Source organism: Antrostomus carolinensis, unplaced genomic scaffold, assembly GCF_000700745.2.
Source record: "Antrostomus carolinensis isolate BGI_N321 unplaced genomic scaffold, ASM70074v2 scaffold22410, whole genome shotgun sequence".
In the NCBI taxonomy this organism is placed as follows: domain Eukaryota; kingdom Metazoa; phylum Chordata; class Aves; order Caprimulgiformes; family Caprimulgidae; genus Antrostomus; species Antrostomus carolinensis.
The window spans coordinates 3,445-21,724 of NW_010286770.1; the positions used below are offsets into that span (position 1 = coordinate 3,445).

At 43.3% G+C, this 18,280-nt stretch overlaps 1 protein-coding gene across 1 annotated transcript in view; it reads right to left on the reverse strand.

Annotated features, from left to right (window-relative positions):
* Positions 1–8,614: 8,614 nt before the first annotated feature.
* Positions 8,615–18,280, reverse strand: part of BLVRA (biliverdin reductase A) — a 27,428-nt gene continuing 17,762 nt past the window's right edge. The window contains exons 3-7 of the mRNA XM_010177311.1: positions 17,326–17,445; positions 16,652–16,749; positions 15,130–15,237; positions 14,401–14,572; positions 8,615–9,052 (exon numbers count right to left, since the gene is read on the reverse strand). Of these exons, the coding sequence (XP_010175613.1) occupies positions 8,779–9,052; positions 14,401–14,572; positions 15,130–15,237; positions 16,652–16,749; positions 17,326–17,445 (772 nt within the window). The 3' untranslated portion in view covers positions 8,615–8,778. The remainder of the gene's footprint in view (positions 9,053–14,400; positions 14,573–15,129; positions 15,238–16,651; positions 16,750–17,325; positions 17,446–18,280) is intronic.

Here is an 18,280-nt window from a genome sequence, read left to right on the forward strand (position 1 = left end):
AACATGTACTTTGGATTTATTTTTGAAACTACAAGTGAACGGCTTCAGTGAATCACTACTGACAACACCACAAATGACTTCTGTGCAAAACTTTTATTGTTATTTTATTATCTTATAAAAATGGCATTTCTTCTTTACTGAGCTTATACTAATTTACTTCAAACAGATCCAAGACTTCCCTCATGATTTGCTTTGGCTGGCAGATGGATTATTCTACTTTATAAAGGCAGTAATCAAAAACTATGTTGAATGTACTAAATAGAGAAGAAAAATACTAAATTAACCCTTAAAATGTGCTGTATTTTAGAAAAGTTAATCACAGAGGAAATAGAATCTGGGGTTTAAGACTGAAGACTTTAGAACCGTTAGATAACCCCCTCATAGCTAGTTTGTAAGCTCAGGCTTATTAAGAACCAAGCAAGTATTTCTGCTTTTTAAACTTCCAGCCAGTTTGTTTGTTATTGCTCAGTTATGCTTCGAAGGGAACTGTCCTGCAATAAATACAGTAAAATGAAAAATTCTATGAGAAGTTGGAGCTATAGAAAGTTATTTGATCAATTCAGGAAACTCCGGCCCCAGGCATTCTGCTAAGAGCTTCCCATAGTTTCAGCAACTTTATCTTAAACTTAGAGGGAAAGTATGTATTGCTTTTTTTGTTGGTTTTATCACATTTTATTTTACTTATATAGTAACGACAAGCATTGCATCTTAATTTCAAACGCAATTTTAGATTTAGGTTTTATTATGTTTTTGTGTTGTTGTTGTGTTTTTGTTGGGTTTTGGGGGGTTTCTTGGGTTTTGGGTTTTTTTTTAACTAAAGCTTGATTTAACTCCTTCAACTATTTTTTGTCTACCATCCCTGAAATACATACATTGAGCTGGCTTGGGAAAACGACATCTCACATGGTGTTCCCCAATGCTGGAAAAGCATCCTTCAGCCTTCCCAATGGAAGGGTTTCCTAGTTTCTGGCCTACAGGAAAGCTGGGGAGGGACTTTGGACAAGGGCAGGGAGTGACAGAACAAGGGGTGATGACTTGAAACTGGAAGAGGGGAGACGGAGATGAGATGTGAGGAAGAAATTCTTTGGTGTGAGGGTGGTGAGACACTGGCCCAGGTTGCCCAGAGAAGCTGTGGCTGCTCCTCCCTGCAAGTGTTGAAGGCCAGGTTGGATGAGGCTTTGAGCAACCTGGTCTAGTGGAAGGTGTCCCTGCTGATGGCAGGCTGAGCTTTAAGGTCCCTCCCAACCCAAACCAGTCTGGGATTCTAGGATTAAATAAGAATATTTTCTCACAGAGACACTGACTCTACCCTGGCCTGTGAAATGTGCGCTCTGCCTGACTTGGAGTGATCTGAACAAAAAAAATAAGCCAGGTAAAGTGTTTGGGGTTTATAGATCTCGATCACTATTCAAGGTCACTGCTTGTGTCTGCAAAAACAGGTAATAAATTCTGCTTTCTCCCAGTCCGGATAAAAATCAATTCTGGCGCCACAAAATGGAATTACCCTCCTGCCAGCTCTGCCCCAGACGTGCTCAGGTTGGCCCTCGTTCGCCGGGCATTTATTCTGTGACAGCCAGAGGAACGATGTGGTTCTATTTCTGCATCCACACAATTCCACTGAACACCTCCCTTAAATGGCTCCTGCTCCCTCATTCTCCTGGGAGCAATTTTGTTGCATCTTCAATCTCCAGGTGTCCTTCCAGCTTTGCTTTTCCCTTTTGCTGTGATGGGTTAGCGGTATGGCTTCTCTGAGAGGGGCTTCAGTGGAATTCAGATAGACCAGTACCAACTCAAGAGGCTCGCCACTGTTCTGTGCTTTGAAGAATGGTGGAGAAGAGAAGGCTTTGGGGAGATCTTCTAGTGGCCTTCCAGTACCTGATGGGGCTCCAGGAAGGCTGGCTGCTCCTCCCTGGAATTGTTCAAGGCCAGGTTGGATGAGGCTTTGAGCAACCTGGTCTAGTGGAAGGTGTCCCTGCTGATGGCAGGGGGGGTGGGACTGGCTGAGCTTTAAGGTCCCTTCCCACCCAGACCAGTCTATGATTCCATGTTGATGTGACTGCCCTTTGTACTTTTTCTACATGGATAGGAATTACATGAGGCTTAAGGTATGAAGACTGGGAGATTGAATGAACTGAACAGTCAAAAAGAAAATAGCTGCAAGACACCATTGAAAACAAACCTGTTCCCTGCCGTGAATGCCCAAAAGCAGACAGGCAGATTAAACTGTGATTATTTAATGCATTAACAATCAGCAGGATCTGTCCACGGGATAGTAGGAGTTGTTGACATATCTTAGCTTGTGTCCTGGATTTCCAAAGATCTGAGCTGCACTGACAGGAAGACATTACACTGCCAGTGATAACTACCTGACTATGTTTTACTGCAGTTTTCTGCCCAATAAACAAGTCTGAATGTACTCAGTGACCAGAGCATTGCAAGTGGCATCTTCTCATAAGCTGTTGCAAAATGAATAGCAATCCACAAAAAAAAATCCTTTCACCCGAGATGCAGAGGATACATCAAACAAAACCAGCTCCTCAGAGAAGATGAGCTACCAGTCAAGGAAAGCAGGCTTGCCTGCAAGAGAAACGACCTCACCAGCCTTTTTCGTCCTTTGTTTTCTTTTGTTTTAAAAATCCTCCCAGCACTGGCTCTTTCTCAGCACAAGAGAAGGTGCCTCTGCGTGGAGAAAACCTGTCAACACAGAGCTGCCAAATTATGGTGGCACATTTTACCTACAGGTGTTTTACACGTAAGAAATCCAGGCATTGCCTACAGAGAGATGCACTTGGTGGGGTTTGGGTTCTTGCAACTCTTTCCAACAGAAAATTGGAGCAACTCTGGGCCTTTAATTAAAAAAAAAACTAAAGCAAAACAAAAAAAAAAAAAAAGGAAGAAAGGTTATCTATATTTTCTGAGCTATTTTCTAACAAAAATATTTAATGCCCATTACTGGATTTTTTCTCTTTCTTTCTTTCTTCCTTGGTGTGGGAGAAGTGCCAACTGAGAGTGACAGCTTGGCCTCCTCCCTCCACACTACACTCCATCCCATGCCCACTCCACTCCAAACCATGGGCACTTAGTGGTCCTGCCTGAAGTAACATCCATCAAACTGCACCCTAAAACACTACAGCTAAGCTCTGTCACATGGATTTCCAAGAGCATAGTACCTGTGAGGGGATTCGCAAACAACAAAAGTAAGGAAAGCTTTTTGCTTTACCCTTCTCCTTCCCTTCAAAGTCCATGATGTTAGAAGATACCAAAGAAAAAAAAAAAAAGGCTTTTCTTCTGAAGCATTGGAAGAAACCACGCTGCCTGCCATGGTTTTTCAAACTGGAAGGACTGCAGAGAGATCAAATACATACAAGCACTTCAGAGACCAAACTACCTCAGGGCTGTCAGCAGATGCAGCCCACCTAATGCTATGGACCAGGGAAAAAAGGTAGGGACATCCACAGAGACCCCCCCATCTCCTGCGACAAGTTCACTGGAGCAGAATAGAAAAAAAACCAAAACAAAAATCTAAAACAACAAGCACTGCTTGAGCTGCACAAAACCTCATTATTTTCCAGTGAAAAGCACCTCTGTGCAAAGAGCTTCTCTGATGAGAGAAATCAAGGACGTTCCAAAATGATTCATGAGCGCGTAACCTGGCTACAGCTGACAGTAAGACGACTGTGCCCTGACAGGCTGGGATGGCAGGCTGAAAAGATGAGCTGCTAATGAAATCAAGCTCAAAAGCCAAAGTAGAGAAAGCTCTAATGGCTGATAATTTAACACAGAAGAATTTCAGATGTGACAGCACATGGGAGCGCTCCGGTGTTGAGTCGTGACCCGCACAGTCACGTAATAAGACAGGTATCTGCAATAAAGCAGATATGAGCAACAGTCTCACGGGCACACAGAGGTGAAGGTACCACAGCAGGACGAGGTATTACAAGGGAAGCAAATGTGTGAACACAGCAGGTTTGTAGCAGAGGTGGATTGCACTGTGCAAAGCCAAAAAGCAGCCCAGCGAGAGGCAAGACATACCTGAAAAATTACATACCAACCCGCTCTGCCCGAGTTCACTGCGGCTAGACGAGCAGATGAGATCAGGATGCACAGGGTAGAAACAGTGACATGGATGGTTTGGGGTCTGGTTGGCTTTCATCACAGGGCAAAATAAGATAAAGATAGTGATAGGGCATTTATAAATCCCTATCTTAAAATATCTTAAAGAAATTTCTGTAACATTCAATATCTGGTCACAAATAAGACTTCAGCGTAGTAAAAGAAAAAGTCTAAACACTGTCTATGTGAACAAGAGTAGGAATCTAAACAGTCCTCATATGCAAAAAGGCTCTATTAAAATGCAGGTACAGGCAATCATAGGAAAACATCAGCGTCCAGGCCTTTTCTATAATAAATGTGTTTTGCATCAGTACTAGAAAGAAACATTTTAAGACTGTTGAACTCAATAACAAATCCACTGGCAGTGGAATTCATAACACGAAATCTCACATTGGAGGAAACTGAGGAAAGGTGTCCTGATTCATTTAAAATATTACAGAGCCACGTTATCTACAAGCACTGATAACAATAAGGACAAGAATAAAGGAGAGATGTCAACCTGCAAGGAAATTGTGTGTTTTCAAAAAGGCAGAGGAGCCATTGATATAGGTGAGAGAGAGAAAGAGACGCAGATATAAACAGCTCCTTAAGAAACATGTAGAACAAGGATACTGCTGCCAACCCAGCCAGGACACATCAGCTATAAATCTCTGCAGCAAATACCTCAAATTAAAAACCTCAAATACCAGAAAAACCAAACACTGCCAGTGTGCTGCTTCCCACATGGTGGGAAGAAGCTGTCTGAATTAGATCTGTATTTGAATTAGATCTATATTTGAATTACATAAGAGAAAGTCATAGCTAATAGCTCACCTATTCCTTCTTACTAACACAAAGCTATCCTCACCCTATTTACTTGTTTCTGGACTGTTTTAGAAATCCCAAGTGACAGCTTATTCACAAAAGGACATTATTCCTGACATTATTATTATTATTATTATTATTCCTCTGTTGAGCTTCTTTCTTGATTTTCTGCTAATATTTAACCTAGCAGTTTAACATTACTTTTAGTCTGTCACTCGAATTAACACCCAAGCACAATGAACATGAATAATTAGAATGAACTAGTTATTCACTACATTGACCTAATCTGGCTGTTTTGGAGACAAGTTACTGGGTTCTTTGTAAATTAAGCTTTATCAGGGCAAAGAGGTGAGGCAGGATGGCAGGGTACAGTGAGGCAGACTGGAACGTTATCAGTTGGGTTGTGACATCAACAGCAGCAGCAAAATCAGCGTCAGCTCACACTAAACACGATCTAGGATGGCCTGAGTATGAAGTTTTAGAGAAGTTTTTTGAAGCAGTAACCTAGACTAAGTGATTCTATGATAATCATTCTATGAATCTCTGATTTAGTGATGTCCAGTTTCTCTGCTCTTTGGAAGTTTTCCATTCCCCTGATCTCCAGCCCTCTGAAAAGGCCTTCGGATCAAACCACCTCTCTTTCAGGTTTCAGCCATCGTGTTGCAGTTAATTTCTCTGTCCCTCTCATCTGCCAGAGACAAGCTTCAGCCTGTGTCAGCAAACTGAGCCTCCCTCCTTCATGTAGGGGCACTTTGTCTTACAGCACTTCCCATAACAACTCCATAGCACCAGGCAGATTAATAAAGTGTATTGCAATGGACTTCCTACAGCGTCCCACAGGAGCAGGCTGGTTTCTAGCAGAAAGATTTAAAAAGCAGCTATCTCCAAAGAATGCGATATCCCAACCTGCCCCATCACACCTCACACTTACCTTTTCCTACCTCTGCATCTCTAAAACTGGCTGGGTTCAGGCCATGCCAAATATTATCTGAAAAATTCTTCTGATAGTACTCCTGCTATGAAAAAACAGTTGATTAAAACCACAAGAAAACCCATTTCAATCCTAATTTCAGATTCTATGTAGCAGATTCAAAAAGGTTGCTCAAATACACCAGTTGTTGAATAGGAAACTGGAAGTGTACAGCTGAGATTTACACTGGCCAGCCCTCCTGGGCAGGAGTAAGATGGGACCAGAAGGGCAGGAATTTTGTGGGAGGGCTCAGAAGTTGAGATAAGGTCACAAAGCCCACCACACTTGTATTCAAAACTTTGAAACAGGAGAGGGAGACAGCCAAGGGCTTTAGGATGACAGCCTGCAGTCACAGGCAGGATTTCACAGGGCGCGAGGAGTGAAAGGGCGGGAAGAACAGGTCAGGACAGCACTACTTCCAGCACAGGCATCTGCTCATGAAGGAAAATGGGAACTAAAAGGAACGATTAAGAACTCCAATATTTTATTGGCAAGTTTGACAACCAGTTAAACAATACATACATTTTATGTTTGACATCCCGTAGCTGTCGTATACAAACCATCGTGGTACCTCAGCAATCGCGCAGGGCTGAAGGAAAAGCCCTTTGAATGCCACAGGCTCCCAGGAGCAGGGCAGACAGCAGCAGGCAAGCAGGTTAACTGGGAGAAATGGGGAGGAATGAGGAGAGCACAGGATTATCCAGCTCTAGGCACCTGCTTTCACTAGCTCAAATCAACCAGCTCATTTCCCCGGGAGCTCTCTACAGAAACAGGCTTCTCCAGAGGGTGATCCATTGCACAACGTTAGGCTGCTGCTCTACAGAGCTCCTGTCAATTTATTCCCTATTTTTTAGGGGAATATTGCTCTCACCAGCAACTGCAGAGCGCACCCAGGGAGAGGTGGTGGCTAATTCTGATGGCTAGAGATGGGGAGTGTGAACCTCCCTTCCTTTTGCTCTCCCTCCCCAGCCACCCGTTGTGAGTTAACATGTAAACAAGTGGTATCCACCCCATATTCACACCTGAGGAGTCTGTCAAGTAACAGGACCCCTTGTGTACTGCCGTACATGGCAGATGGGTGTACACAGCAGATTTTAATTCCATTCTCATCCCAGATGGGCTTTTTGCATTTTGCCACAAACCCACTTTTCCCCCTCATACAGCATCAGACCTGCCCAGGCGATGTCCATCACCTTGGTGAAGAAGTCCCTGCGAACGCTCAGCAAGATGCCCCTTTGGATGCACACACAAACCTGCTGGCAATCCACCTGGGTTTCAATCCCTGGAAGTCAACAGGAGGTTTTTTGCTGATTTTAACAGAGTAGATTTTTTTAAACTTTTGCGTGCAGAATTCATTCACATATCAAGCTCCAGTTGCTCCTAAAATCTGACTGATTTGGGAAAAAATACACAGTCTTTCCTTCCCTATTTCAAACTTAACTGTATCAAACTTCTGCATGAACACGAATTACTTCAAGGAAGACTTTCTTCCGTCACTACTGGCTGGCTGGAATTACATACACATCCACAACATTCACGCTCCCTTATTAAAAAATTCCTCCAGTGATAACGTAGAAGAGAAACGATGGTTCTGTGTTTAAAAGAGCAGCTGTGCAGACTGAAGTTTGCTGCTCTGTTAACATAGCACCGACAGATGCTGTAATTACCAAGTAAAAGGCAAACAGCGGAATTGTTCAGAGTTTTGTGCGCTGTTGAGGCTTTTCCTAAAACTCCAATGTTTCTTTAGGGAAGTGGTAATGTCTTCACACGTGGCCCTGGGACTACTGTAAAATGCTAAAGACCCATCCCCACAGGTGTCATACGCCGTAACTGCGTGGCTATATTTGCAAATTGCTCCATTTTCTACAGTTCTAGTCTAATTTTATCACTATTTCTAATGAATTTCACTGTTTCCAGGAACACATTAGGGTTGTTTTTTTTTTTAATTCCCCTTAAAGTCAGGAGGTATATTATTTTTAGCACTGATCCATTCACATGTTGAATTAGATACAGAACACAAGTAAAGGGCAATAACACGCTGCTTCCAGTACAGAAAAAAAGAAAAATATTTAGATTCACTAGAAAGCAGGTGGGTGAAGTGTTAGTTTAACGTACTGTTCTAATCTCTGCTCAATAAAAAAGATATCTATGTTGGCATAAGGCACCAGAGAAATTAAATGAATGAACTCAACATGGCACCTACCAAGAGACAAGGTATTTCTTCTATTCTTCTTTGATACCAACATTGATTCTGTTTGAAGGCAGATGATTTCCAATGTGAAAAGAACAACAACCACCACCCTAAAAACCAACAACAAACAGGCACAGCTACTAATTAGAGCAAACACACAAAACAATTCAAGGCATCTGGAAGAAAAGGTCAGGACTGCGGTGGCACAAGTTCTGCAGATCAAGTACAGAGGTGGAAAACTCACCTAGAACTTCATTCTCATAGTTCTTTCTAGATAACCCTACATGAATACTATTGAATGAGGCACATCTCGCTTTCAGAGGGGGAAGGAAAAAAAGAAAACAACAACAAACAAACCCTCAGGAAGGAAAATCACGCCTGGTATTTGCAGTCAGTCCTCCAGGATCTGCTCTCAAGGACATTTCCAACTGAATCGAGTGGAAGCAGCCACAGGAAAGCTTGTTGCTGCTAGGTTCCTATCTGCCTTGAAGGGCGGCAATACATCGGAGCAGGGTAACGCTGCTTTGTTCTGGCACACACCGGAAGGCACCGGGCTCTCCAGCCCACCCTGAGAGTCCAGGAGTCACAATTAGTCAAGAAGAAGGTAATGAAACAGAAATAGCAACTGCTTGATGGCAGCAGTGAGCTCTAGCCCTACAGCTTTCCCGTCTGCCACGCTCCTCCTTCCCTACGAGCAGTGTCAGGAACAGATTTGCTCTGGCTGTTCACAGTGTTGTTGGATCACATCGGCAAGGTCAAGACACCGCAAAATTCGCCATTTCTCAGCTGCCAGCTCCTCCTTGGATACCTGGCCCAGCAGTTTTTTGGCAAAGAGGTTCTGATCCTGCATGAAAAGGCCCACAGCAGACCTCGGGGCTTGAGGGAAGTTCTCCAGGCAACCACTTGTGAAACAGAAGTTGATTTTCTTTTCACGTCTCATCCCTGGTCCCCTTTCTTCAATCCAAGTCAGAGGTCTAGTGTGGAGGAGCAGAGAAAAAGAAGAGTATTTATGGAGAAATGGAATCAACAGTTACAGTTTATGCTGTTTTCTCAGCATTTACAGAAAATGGGGTTGAACTAGCTGACCTCTAAAGGTCCCTTCCAACCCAAGCCATTTTATGATTCTATGAAAATGCCACAATAAATGCACCATTTTTAAATTTCAGTCATTGCATATTCAGGTAACGTGTTCTGACCAACATGTCTTGTGGTTACGGAGTTGAACACCAGGTTAATGGTCTTAACTCTGCCACTGCTCCATGCCATGACTTTCAGCACATCATCTAAGCTCTCTCCAGCTTTGCTTTCCCTATGCACAAGATGAAGTCAGCAGTGTCTTGCCATCTCAAAGGGAAGTTTAATCTGTTTGTCTGTGGACTTGGATGAAAAGTGCAGTTAAACATCCAGATATTTTGTGGATGATTCATGTCATTTTTGCCTGTTTCAGGTACATAAACTCTCAGGAAGGTCTTTCTTAATCCAAGTCCTGTCTTCTGCCAATGTGATAGCCACAGCCTCCATGCCGAGCATCGGTGCCGCTGGCTATAGAATGGCGTAACTCACAGGTCCTTGCGCCTTCGTCCCCAACTTCCCAGCTCAGCTCAGGAAAGAGGAGCCATGGGAGGTACGACATCACTTCAGGGTCTTCACAGACTCCGCAGCCCAACACTGCAAATGCTTGCAGAGGCTTTGAGGAATGGTCCTCAACACCAGCCACAGCCACGATCCTCCCTTCCTGCTCTTTTGTCAACCGCCTAAACTGCACCATTACCTTTCTGCAGCTCATTCATCAGCACTCACTACTGCCTGTGTTTAGAGGATGCACGTTATTTTTCTTACTTGGTTATTGATGGCCCTTCCACAGTCCTTTATGGCCCACTTTAGTCTGCCACTCACAAATTATGAGGGCATCAATAACATGGAAGAATAAATTCTGTCTCTTAAGTACTGCCCATTAAATCTTCAATATCATTAGATGTGGAAAGAAAGTCCTTGTCAGTCCACCCTGAACACATTCTGCAGAGCACTCAGCTTAATGATTCTGCACCTCTCATCTTTTATGCTTTAGGATCCAGTTTCTGTATTCGTGGTGTTGCATCAATTATTCTTTGCTCACCTGTACTGCCACACACATGCCCTACAAATTAAGCATGGTCAGAGGAACCTGACTGAACCAAATAAAACAACTCACAGCCTGCAAAAATACACCAAAAAAATCCTCAGAAGACTTAAAAAACGCAAAGACAACCATGTGTTTCGGGAAGGCCCCAGGCTACATGTCTCTGCAGGCCAGAAGGGTGCTTGAGGGCCATATCACTCTGTGTTCTCTATGTTCTCATCCTCCTTCCCCGAGGTGCTGGCTGTTGACCTGGATCAGAGGAAGGCTGCTGAGCAAGCTGGGTTCTGCTCTGACTCAACAGAGCCAGTTCTTCAGGCTGCTGTTACTCAAAGCTGCTTTATCTCAGGTAGGCAGGTATGAAGAAACCACTGGGCAGGCACAGGCAAAGATCTCCACCATTTAAGAGGTGAGAGTCCATGACATGATCCAAAACAGGCAGTGTCAATGCAGGGTCACCTTCCTGGGGTCATCTAGAGCAGATGCACACCAACGTCCAGGCTCAAGTGGATGTTGTCTTCTCTTGTAGCTTGGGGAAGCCACTGAACCAGAAGCACAATCATGCAGAGTGGGCAGCATTTAATCAAAGTGATTAAAATGACTGTTTTAGATCAGTGAGCAGGAGAAATGTTGGTTTTACTAATAGATTTATCTTCCGTGATTGGGTTTTTAGTTATCTTCCCAAAGAGAGGTTGATTCTACTTGATTGGTAACCAAAGCACGTTAATTTTTAATTAACAACAACTTCTACAGTAAAAATAGTCTCTTTTTTTGCTCTAAAGATATGTATGCTGCAAGTCTGCATAATATTCAAGCAATTAAGAAACAGGTTTGTATTTTATATCAGAAAACTGTGAAGAACTGCTTTTTAAAATATATATTTTACCTGTTTCCATTAAAGATTTATATCAAAGTATTATCTGGCTATGGACTTATTTAGAAGTGTTAGTAGTGTTACTTAGGAGCAATAAATGCAGCATTTTTGGGAGCTGAATAAAGCCATATTAAATATGCTGGACAGTTAAAGAAGAAAAAAAGTTTAACCAAACAGTAGCAAACCATTTCATACTGACTTTTTATGGTCATTTTGTCTTTCCAGATTTTAGACTGGTAGAGCTCTCCTAGTTACATTTTATTCTGCTTCTCCAATTCCCTGTTTCTTCAAATAATGAGTGTCCCTACTTGGGCTACCTTGGTTATATAAACCAAACCAAAGTGGACACTTTGTACCTGCAGCAGAATTAAGCTCGTTTCACGCTCAAAAGAATTCTGGGTCCAGTCAGCTTAATGTTTTATGCAACAACTTCTGCAGAAAGCATATATTACACATGGGTTTTTTTTATGGATGTTCAATTGGAAGCTTTTTTTATTAGACTTTGTAAGCTTAGATCTCAATACAAATGTAATTTCAAACATTTATTGCCAGAATATGTGCTCAGAAAATGTCTTCAATTTATTTTAAGCATCTTCCTTTTCATGCTTGAAAATGCCAATATTTTTTATTTACCATGCAATCAAAAAGAGCTACCTTACCTTGGATGGGAATTAGACAATTAGACTCTACCCCTAGTTAACATCAAAAGAGACATTGCCCAAATCATTATCTCTCCAGCTCACACTAAAAATTCACTTTTGATATTTACTGAATCCAAGCTCTCTAACCCTGGGACAGGAACCGCAGTTCCAAATCACCTGTGATGTCAGTAGAAGTCTGGCTTTTCCTGGATTGCTCAATGTTTTAGCACAGAGAGGCTGTCAGCTCAACTGTCTTGGAAATTCAACAGAGGCAGAGGTCATCTCTCAGATAGCTGAGCGTCAGGCATTAACACACACCTCCAAAATCCACCCAGAGACAGACGAGCAGCCAGCGCGGGCTGTGCAGCGGAGACAGACTATCGCCTTTGCACAAATCCCTGCTTAACAAGCAGAACCCAGGCTGCTGCATTCTGCACCTGCTGTATTTTCCAAGGCAGAAAATAGGCCGAATTAACCTGATTTCTCAAGGTTAACCTATTCATTTCTTTCAAAAAAAAAAAAGGATGAGATAGCTCTGAGGAAAGGTGCAGAAACCTTTCCCATCCTTCAGCCAAATAAAGGTTAGGCAAATTAGAGCTGTAATACCACCACCATGAATGCCAGGCTGTAACTTCACTTGATGGAGAGTGGGCCAAATCCTCTCCTGCCCTAACTCCACTGACGTCAACGGGGGAAGGTCAGCCGGAAACACGGCCCCGCCGCCGAACAGAATACAGGAACGCTATGTAACTTTCCAGCCGCCGTAAATTACCCCAGAGGCATAAAGCTGACTGTCCCCGAGGTCATTAAATGCTCATGGTGACCAAACACTGACCCATACAAATAGTTAGTAGTGAGTGAGGAAAAGCAGGTATTGGTTAGTGATGTAGAGAAGGAAAGAAACCCAGTAATGCAGAAATGGTTCTGTATCTAGCAAATACCATACTTAGCAGCTGAGAACTACCTAGGAGACAGGACAGCCAGGGAAACATTTCAGCCACCCGCTAGTTCCACCTGCTGGAATTAGTTCAAAATCTCACTCTCTACAGATCTTTACAGCTACTCGTGTTACTGGCAAATTGCTGAGGGTAAACAGAGCCTGTGCCGTCCTCTCACAACTGCATTTTAAAAGGAATTGGAAGTTATGTTTTACTTAAAGAGAGAGGAAGATTGCTAAGATGCGATGCTAATCCCACGATAAAATGCAGTGGGCTTTGTAGGACTGGCTGATAAAATGCTTAACTAGACTCACGGTGAAATTAACAGTACAAATGAGTCCTGATTATTCATTCTCCAAACAGCCAGTCCTTCAGGCTATTACTTTTTAAACTAAACACTTATGTAAAATTCTCACAGAAGTAAGCATTCATGTTTAGGTGGTTTTTTCTTTTTTTGCTGTTTTTGGGCTTTTTTTTAAGTGTTCAAGCAGTAGATGTGCAACAAAAAAAGGGTAATTTATTACAAACAAAGATAGGGCAGAATATTTTCTCATGAGGTCTGATTTTACCTTGCTCTCCCTAGTCTTCTCATCTGCTTCTTGTCATATGACTATGAGAGGTTCATCTGGCTCAAAGGCAGTGTGAGCTATGTGGAAAAACAGGAAAACAGGAGCAAAGGGAAAGGAACAAGTTGTTCCATCACCATTCCTACCTCCTAAGAAACATACAGTGCTAGGGTAACTTCTCTATACCTTGTCATGTCAGACAATTCTCAAGTTGCATCCATAGCATGCAGTGAACTGTCCTCATAAGTAACTTCAACCCATCTGAAAAGACATGACCTCCATGCAGATGGCCCAGAATGACCAAACTGGAGAGTTTCCAGCAAAATACACCACCAGACTTTGGACCAAGTTGAGTACTCAGCCCACAGTATGAAACACTATTTGACAGCAAGGCTATTGTAATCATATCATAAAAGGGAGATCAAATTCATTATAAAATGCATCATCAAAAGAGTTTTCTGCAAGAAAGTCATAGTGCAATGATTGGAAAAAAGTGACAAGTCATCCTGGCTGTTGGATTCGCACTCGGTCTGACAAACCCTCACAACAAAAGCAAAAAGACAAGAAACAGGAGACAGACTGATGTCCTGCTCTGGAAAAACCAAGGAAACTTCAGGACTGTGGAATAGGCGTTAGTTAAGAGCAAATTCTGCACATGGGCCTTTCAGTACTTCATCAAAATTGTGCTCCAAATGTGTAATTTTCTGTTAACATGCAGCTGGCACTACATATTAGCACAAGCATGGTAGTGCTATAAGCTAAGTATTATGACTTCTTCCTTACCTTTTCAAACACTCCTCTATTTCCAACCTTTAAAGAAAGGTGAGTTTTCAACGTACAACTAGAATGTCTGATGCTAAACAAAAAATATCCTGCTTCTGAACAACTTTTTCTGAGTGCAAGAGAAGGGCCTTTCAGTCTTGGGCATGGTAAAATGCTTTATGGGGCCATCCCTCCATTCAGACATCAGAAAAGAGCTATTTAACTCTCCTTGTGCTCCTCAGCAGACATTGGTGGTGGCTCTTTTTACCCTGACTGCAGTAGGAAGCACTTTCAGGTCAGTTTCTCTTGTACACTTTCGCACCAGCATTCACCCATTCTGTTTCCACAAGAGGAAGAAGAGGATCCAAAACTCTTGCAAACGATACCCAAAGCCTGGCTCACCTGCTGCCATGGCCATTACTCACTTCTTGTTTGCTGTCTGAAAGTGAACAGTCATTCTGGAATAATTCTTATCCTTCTGCTTTTCTCTGGTGGCAGAGGTAACAGTGAGGTCTCCAAAGAGGTCAATCAGCCAAGTCAGTCGAGCAATTCCACTGAAAGCTGGGAATCCTGTTTTGTTTTCATCGAGGACGCTACCTGGTGCGACAGCAACAGAAAATCTTCAGAAATGGGAAAGAGAATAATGTCCTCTGATAGGAAAGGCTGAAGAAACGACAGAGTTGTAAGCTTAGAGACCAGGGTGTAGAAAGGCCATGAGTGGGAAAGTCAACAAACATGGGGCTAAACAGCAGCATGGAAAACTAAAGGTCTCCACTAGAAATTGGGACACTTCCCCAGAGCTCATCCTCCTCTCTTGAGACAAATATGAATGAGAAATTGGTCACTACTACCAAAGTGCAAGAAGGGATGAAGAAGTGCTCTCTCCTCCACACAACAAGGCACGAGCTTGCGTTCTTCATCAGATAGCAGAGAGATTAGCAAAACAACAGCCCAGAGGACAACTATTAATGCAAAGGTGTTTTCCAGACAATTCTGTAATTTCATGGAAATATCCAGAACAGATACCTGTGTGTCTAGTCAGTTTATAGACAGACTCTCACCTAAAAAGACCAAATGAAGCCTGGAAGGACTGGCATCCCTGTGGAGCACGCAGACGTATCCAGATGGACTTAGATTTCCTCAGAGCTACTCACCTGTGAAATGCAATGTTCCCTTCACCAGGTCTTTCCCAGCCACCTCTTTTTTCAGCTGCTTGTACTCTTCGGTCAGAAGTTCAATGTGCTCCACATGGAGGACTTTATCTGCCATTAAAGAAAACCAAAACAAAACCAAATCAACTGTCAAAATAAAAATCAGAACAGATTAAATACGAGCTTTCTGTGTGAATTAAAGGCAAAACTAAGCAGTAAAGGCTTCACCAGCCACCAGCGGGAACTCAGAAACGTTCTCACGCATGGATGGCAAAATGATGTCAGGAAGAAAACCAAACATGGGTGCTGCTGCTGCACTGAGGCATCTATCTGGGTTAAGGATCTTCAAGAGACAGCAAATATAGAGACTACAGGAACAGCAGCCACTATGTTTAACAGAAACCCTGTAATGAAACCCAATACCCAACTAAAGCTGAAACATTAGTCTTCAGAGTAAAAGACGGATTAATTCTTGGCCTCTTTCCCCTCACATTTCCTTGTTCTGCATTTTTCCTCCCAGGGTAGCTGGAAAGAAAAAGGAAGGGGAAAAAATAGCATAATAGTCAGGCCCAGATGGTAACAATATGTTAAGGAGTACCTCCCTCCATGGCAATTAATTGGGCTACTTTGGCATAGAGGCTATCTGATACACATTGAATGTGGTCCTCATTCAATCCACGTTTTCCTGGAAGGGTTCCAGGAGAGTCAGTTTAGGCTGCTGACAGTAACCGCTGCTGCTTCGAGAGAAGCACCATAAATTTTGCTCAATGGGAAGCCATTTGGCAAGCAAAGGCAGTGAGTGCTGTTGGTACAGGGAAACAGTAAAACAGAAATCCTATACCTCCAGGGTTTTAGGACAAAAGTCACAAAGGAAATTTTTAAGAAGCAGTGGTATAAATACCGCAGTTTGTCCAAACTGCTCCTGTGTTTGCACTCCGCTGCTGCCCAGCACTGTTCTTCCAGCCCCAGACATCCCCACTGGTCTCAGCTGAACTGCCAGCTTCTGACCCTTGGCACCACAGGGATGGGACCACACACTTTCCAGAAATAAAGAGATTTTGCTGAGACACAAGCTGTCTTTCAGACAGGGATGCCTTACTGACTACAGCAGCACGAGCAGCTGTGTGTGACCAGCACATCACAAATGCTATAGGGTAGGGAAGAAGCTTCCAGGTTTATTTTCAGGAAGAGAGTGGGTAGAGAGGTGCATGAATACAATGACTACGCTCATCAAGTGCTTTACTATCACTGAGACAGAAGTTTCCTTCTGTAGCTGCATTTTAGTGTCACAAGCAGAGAGACCAGTGCTTTTGTGAGGGCAAATGTACCTCACTCTCAGCATTGATATTTGTGTGTTTATTTCCCCACTGGCACACATCTTAAATCCTAAACTGACATAACTCAGACAGGCACACTCCTTGTACATCGTGGTTAATAGTAGACTGGATCCCTGCCTTTGAGTTTGATGCCTTTGGTCCTACCCAACAGGTAATACTGTTTACACCCTTGAGAATAAATGAGTTACCTTTCTGCTCAGCCATCTCCCAGAGCTCATGTGCTGCCTTAGCAGACAAAGCCATGGGGTACTCAACGAGGACGTGTTTCCCAGCTTCTAAAAACATTCTGAAAGGGATACAACATCAGTTTTTAGAAAGTATATCATCATCATCTCCTCTCTCCCACAGTCAGCATCATATGGAGAAATGCACAATGTGGAGTAACAGAAATTTTCCGAGCAAGGATGGTGTGGTGGATCTAACAGACATTTAAACACCAGGAGTGCTGGGCTTTAATTCTCCTATTTCCACAGAATTCCCTCACTCACCTACAGCGAGTCACTAAAATGCTGCAGAGTTGAACACTCTGATTTCTAATGTCCAGACACTTCAGTGGATGGAGCGGGGCACTCGAGTGCCCTTTCTCTATATAATCTGTTAGGAAAGGCTTTGAAATCCTGTCCATCAAACACAGGCCTAAAGGTACACAATTAGAATTACTTGGGAAATGAATGCATCCTAAATCCTGTCCTCTTCCAGGGCTTATTGGAACTCACTATCATTCACTTCAGGCTTCTAGTCTGGCAGTCTCTCCCTCCAGTGTCCACATCCTCTCCTACAACAGTTTTACACAGTTCCTCTATGCTTCTAAATTACAGGGAAAAGGGTGGAAAAAGGGGGAAAAAAATTAATATCAAAATACCTGATGGTTTCTTCATGGCTTCTGTTCTCTGTGCTGATGAAGGCTGCATGTATCTCTTTGCTTCTCAGAGCATCTTCCAGGCTAATCTGCTTGGCCTCATTAATATTGCCAAAACTTCTCCTGCATATTTAGCGTAAAGACAAGCAGAGCATAACCATCACAGTCCATCCTTCCCTACTGCATGTTGTGCAGCAGCACTTAGAAACTGATCCCATGGACCACTCTCTTGCTGAGTTCAACCAGGGTAGAACAAAGGCAGCTTGTGATCCAGGAAGGGCACAAACACTTACAGACAGAAGTGGAGTGCACAGAAAAATAAAACAGATTGGGGTTTTTTTTGATAAGTGTCACTATAAAAGAGCCATTTTAAAAGAGTGACTTGAAAGAGGACAATGCTCCTGTGGAAAAACTTCTACCCCCAAAACCCCTTCGTATTAGTAAAGGCTGGAGCAGACACCTTGACAGTGTTAGGACAGGGGACAGAGGGCAAGAGGGTGGGCCCCAAGCAGGACTTGAAAGCAAAGACCGGTCATGTCTGCGTGTGATTGGGATACAAAGAGCAAGCAGCTGCCTGGGAACTGTGCATTTTGACAGCACTGTTTCTCAACTCAAGTACTGGAAAGTACTGAGTCCAGTTCTGGGGACACCAACAGCACAAGGACATGGACCTACTGGAGCGAGTCCAGAGGAGGCCACCAGGATGATCCAAGGGCTGGAGCACCTCTGCTGTGAGGACAGGCTGAGAGAGTTGGGGCTGTTCAGCCTGGAGAAGAGAAGGCTCCGGGGAGACCTTCTAGTGGCCTCCCAGTAGCTGAAGGGGCTCCAGGAAGGCTGGGGAGGCACTTTGGACAAAGGGCAGGGAGTGACAGAACAAGAGGTGATGGGTTGAAACTGGAAGAGGGGAGATGGAGATGAGATCTGAAGAATAAATTCTTTGGTGTGAGGGTGGTGAGAC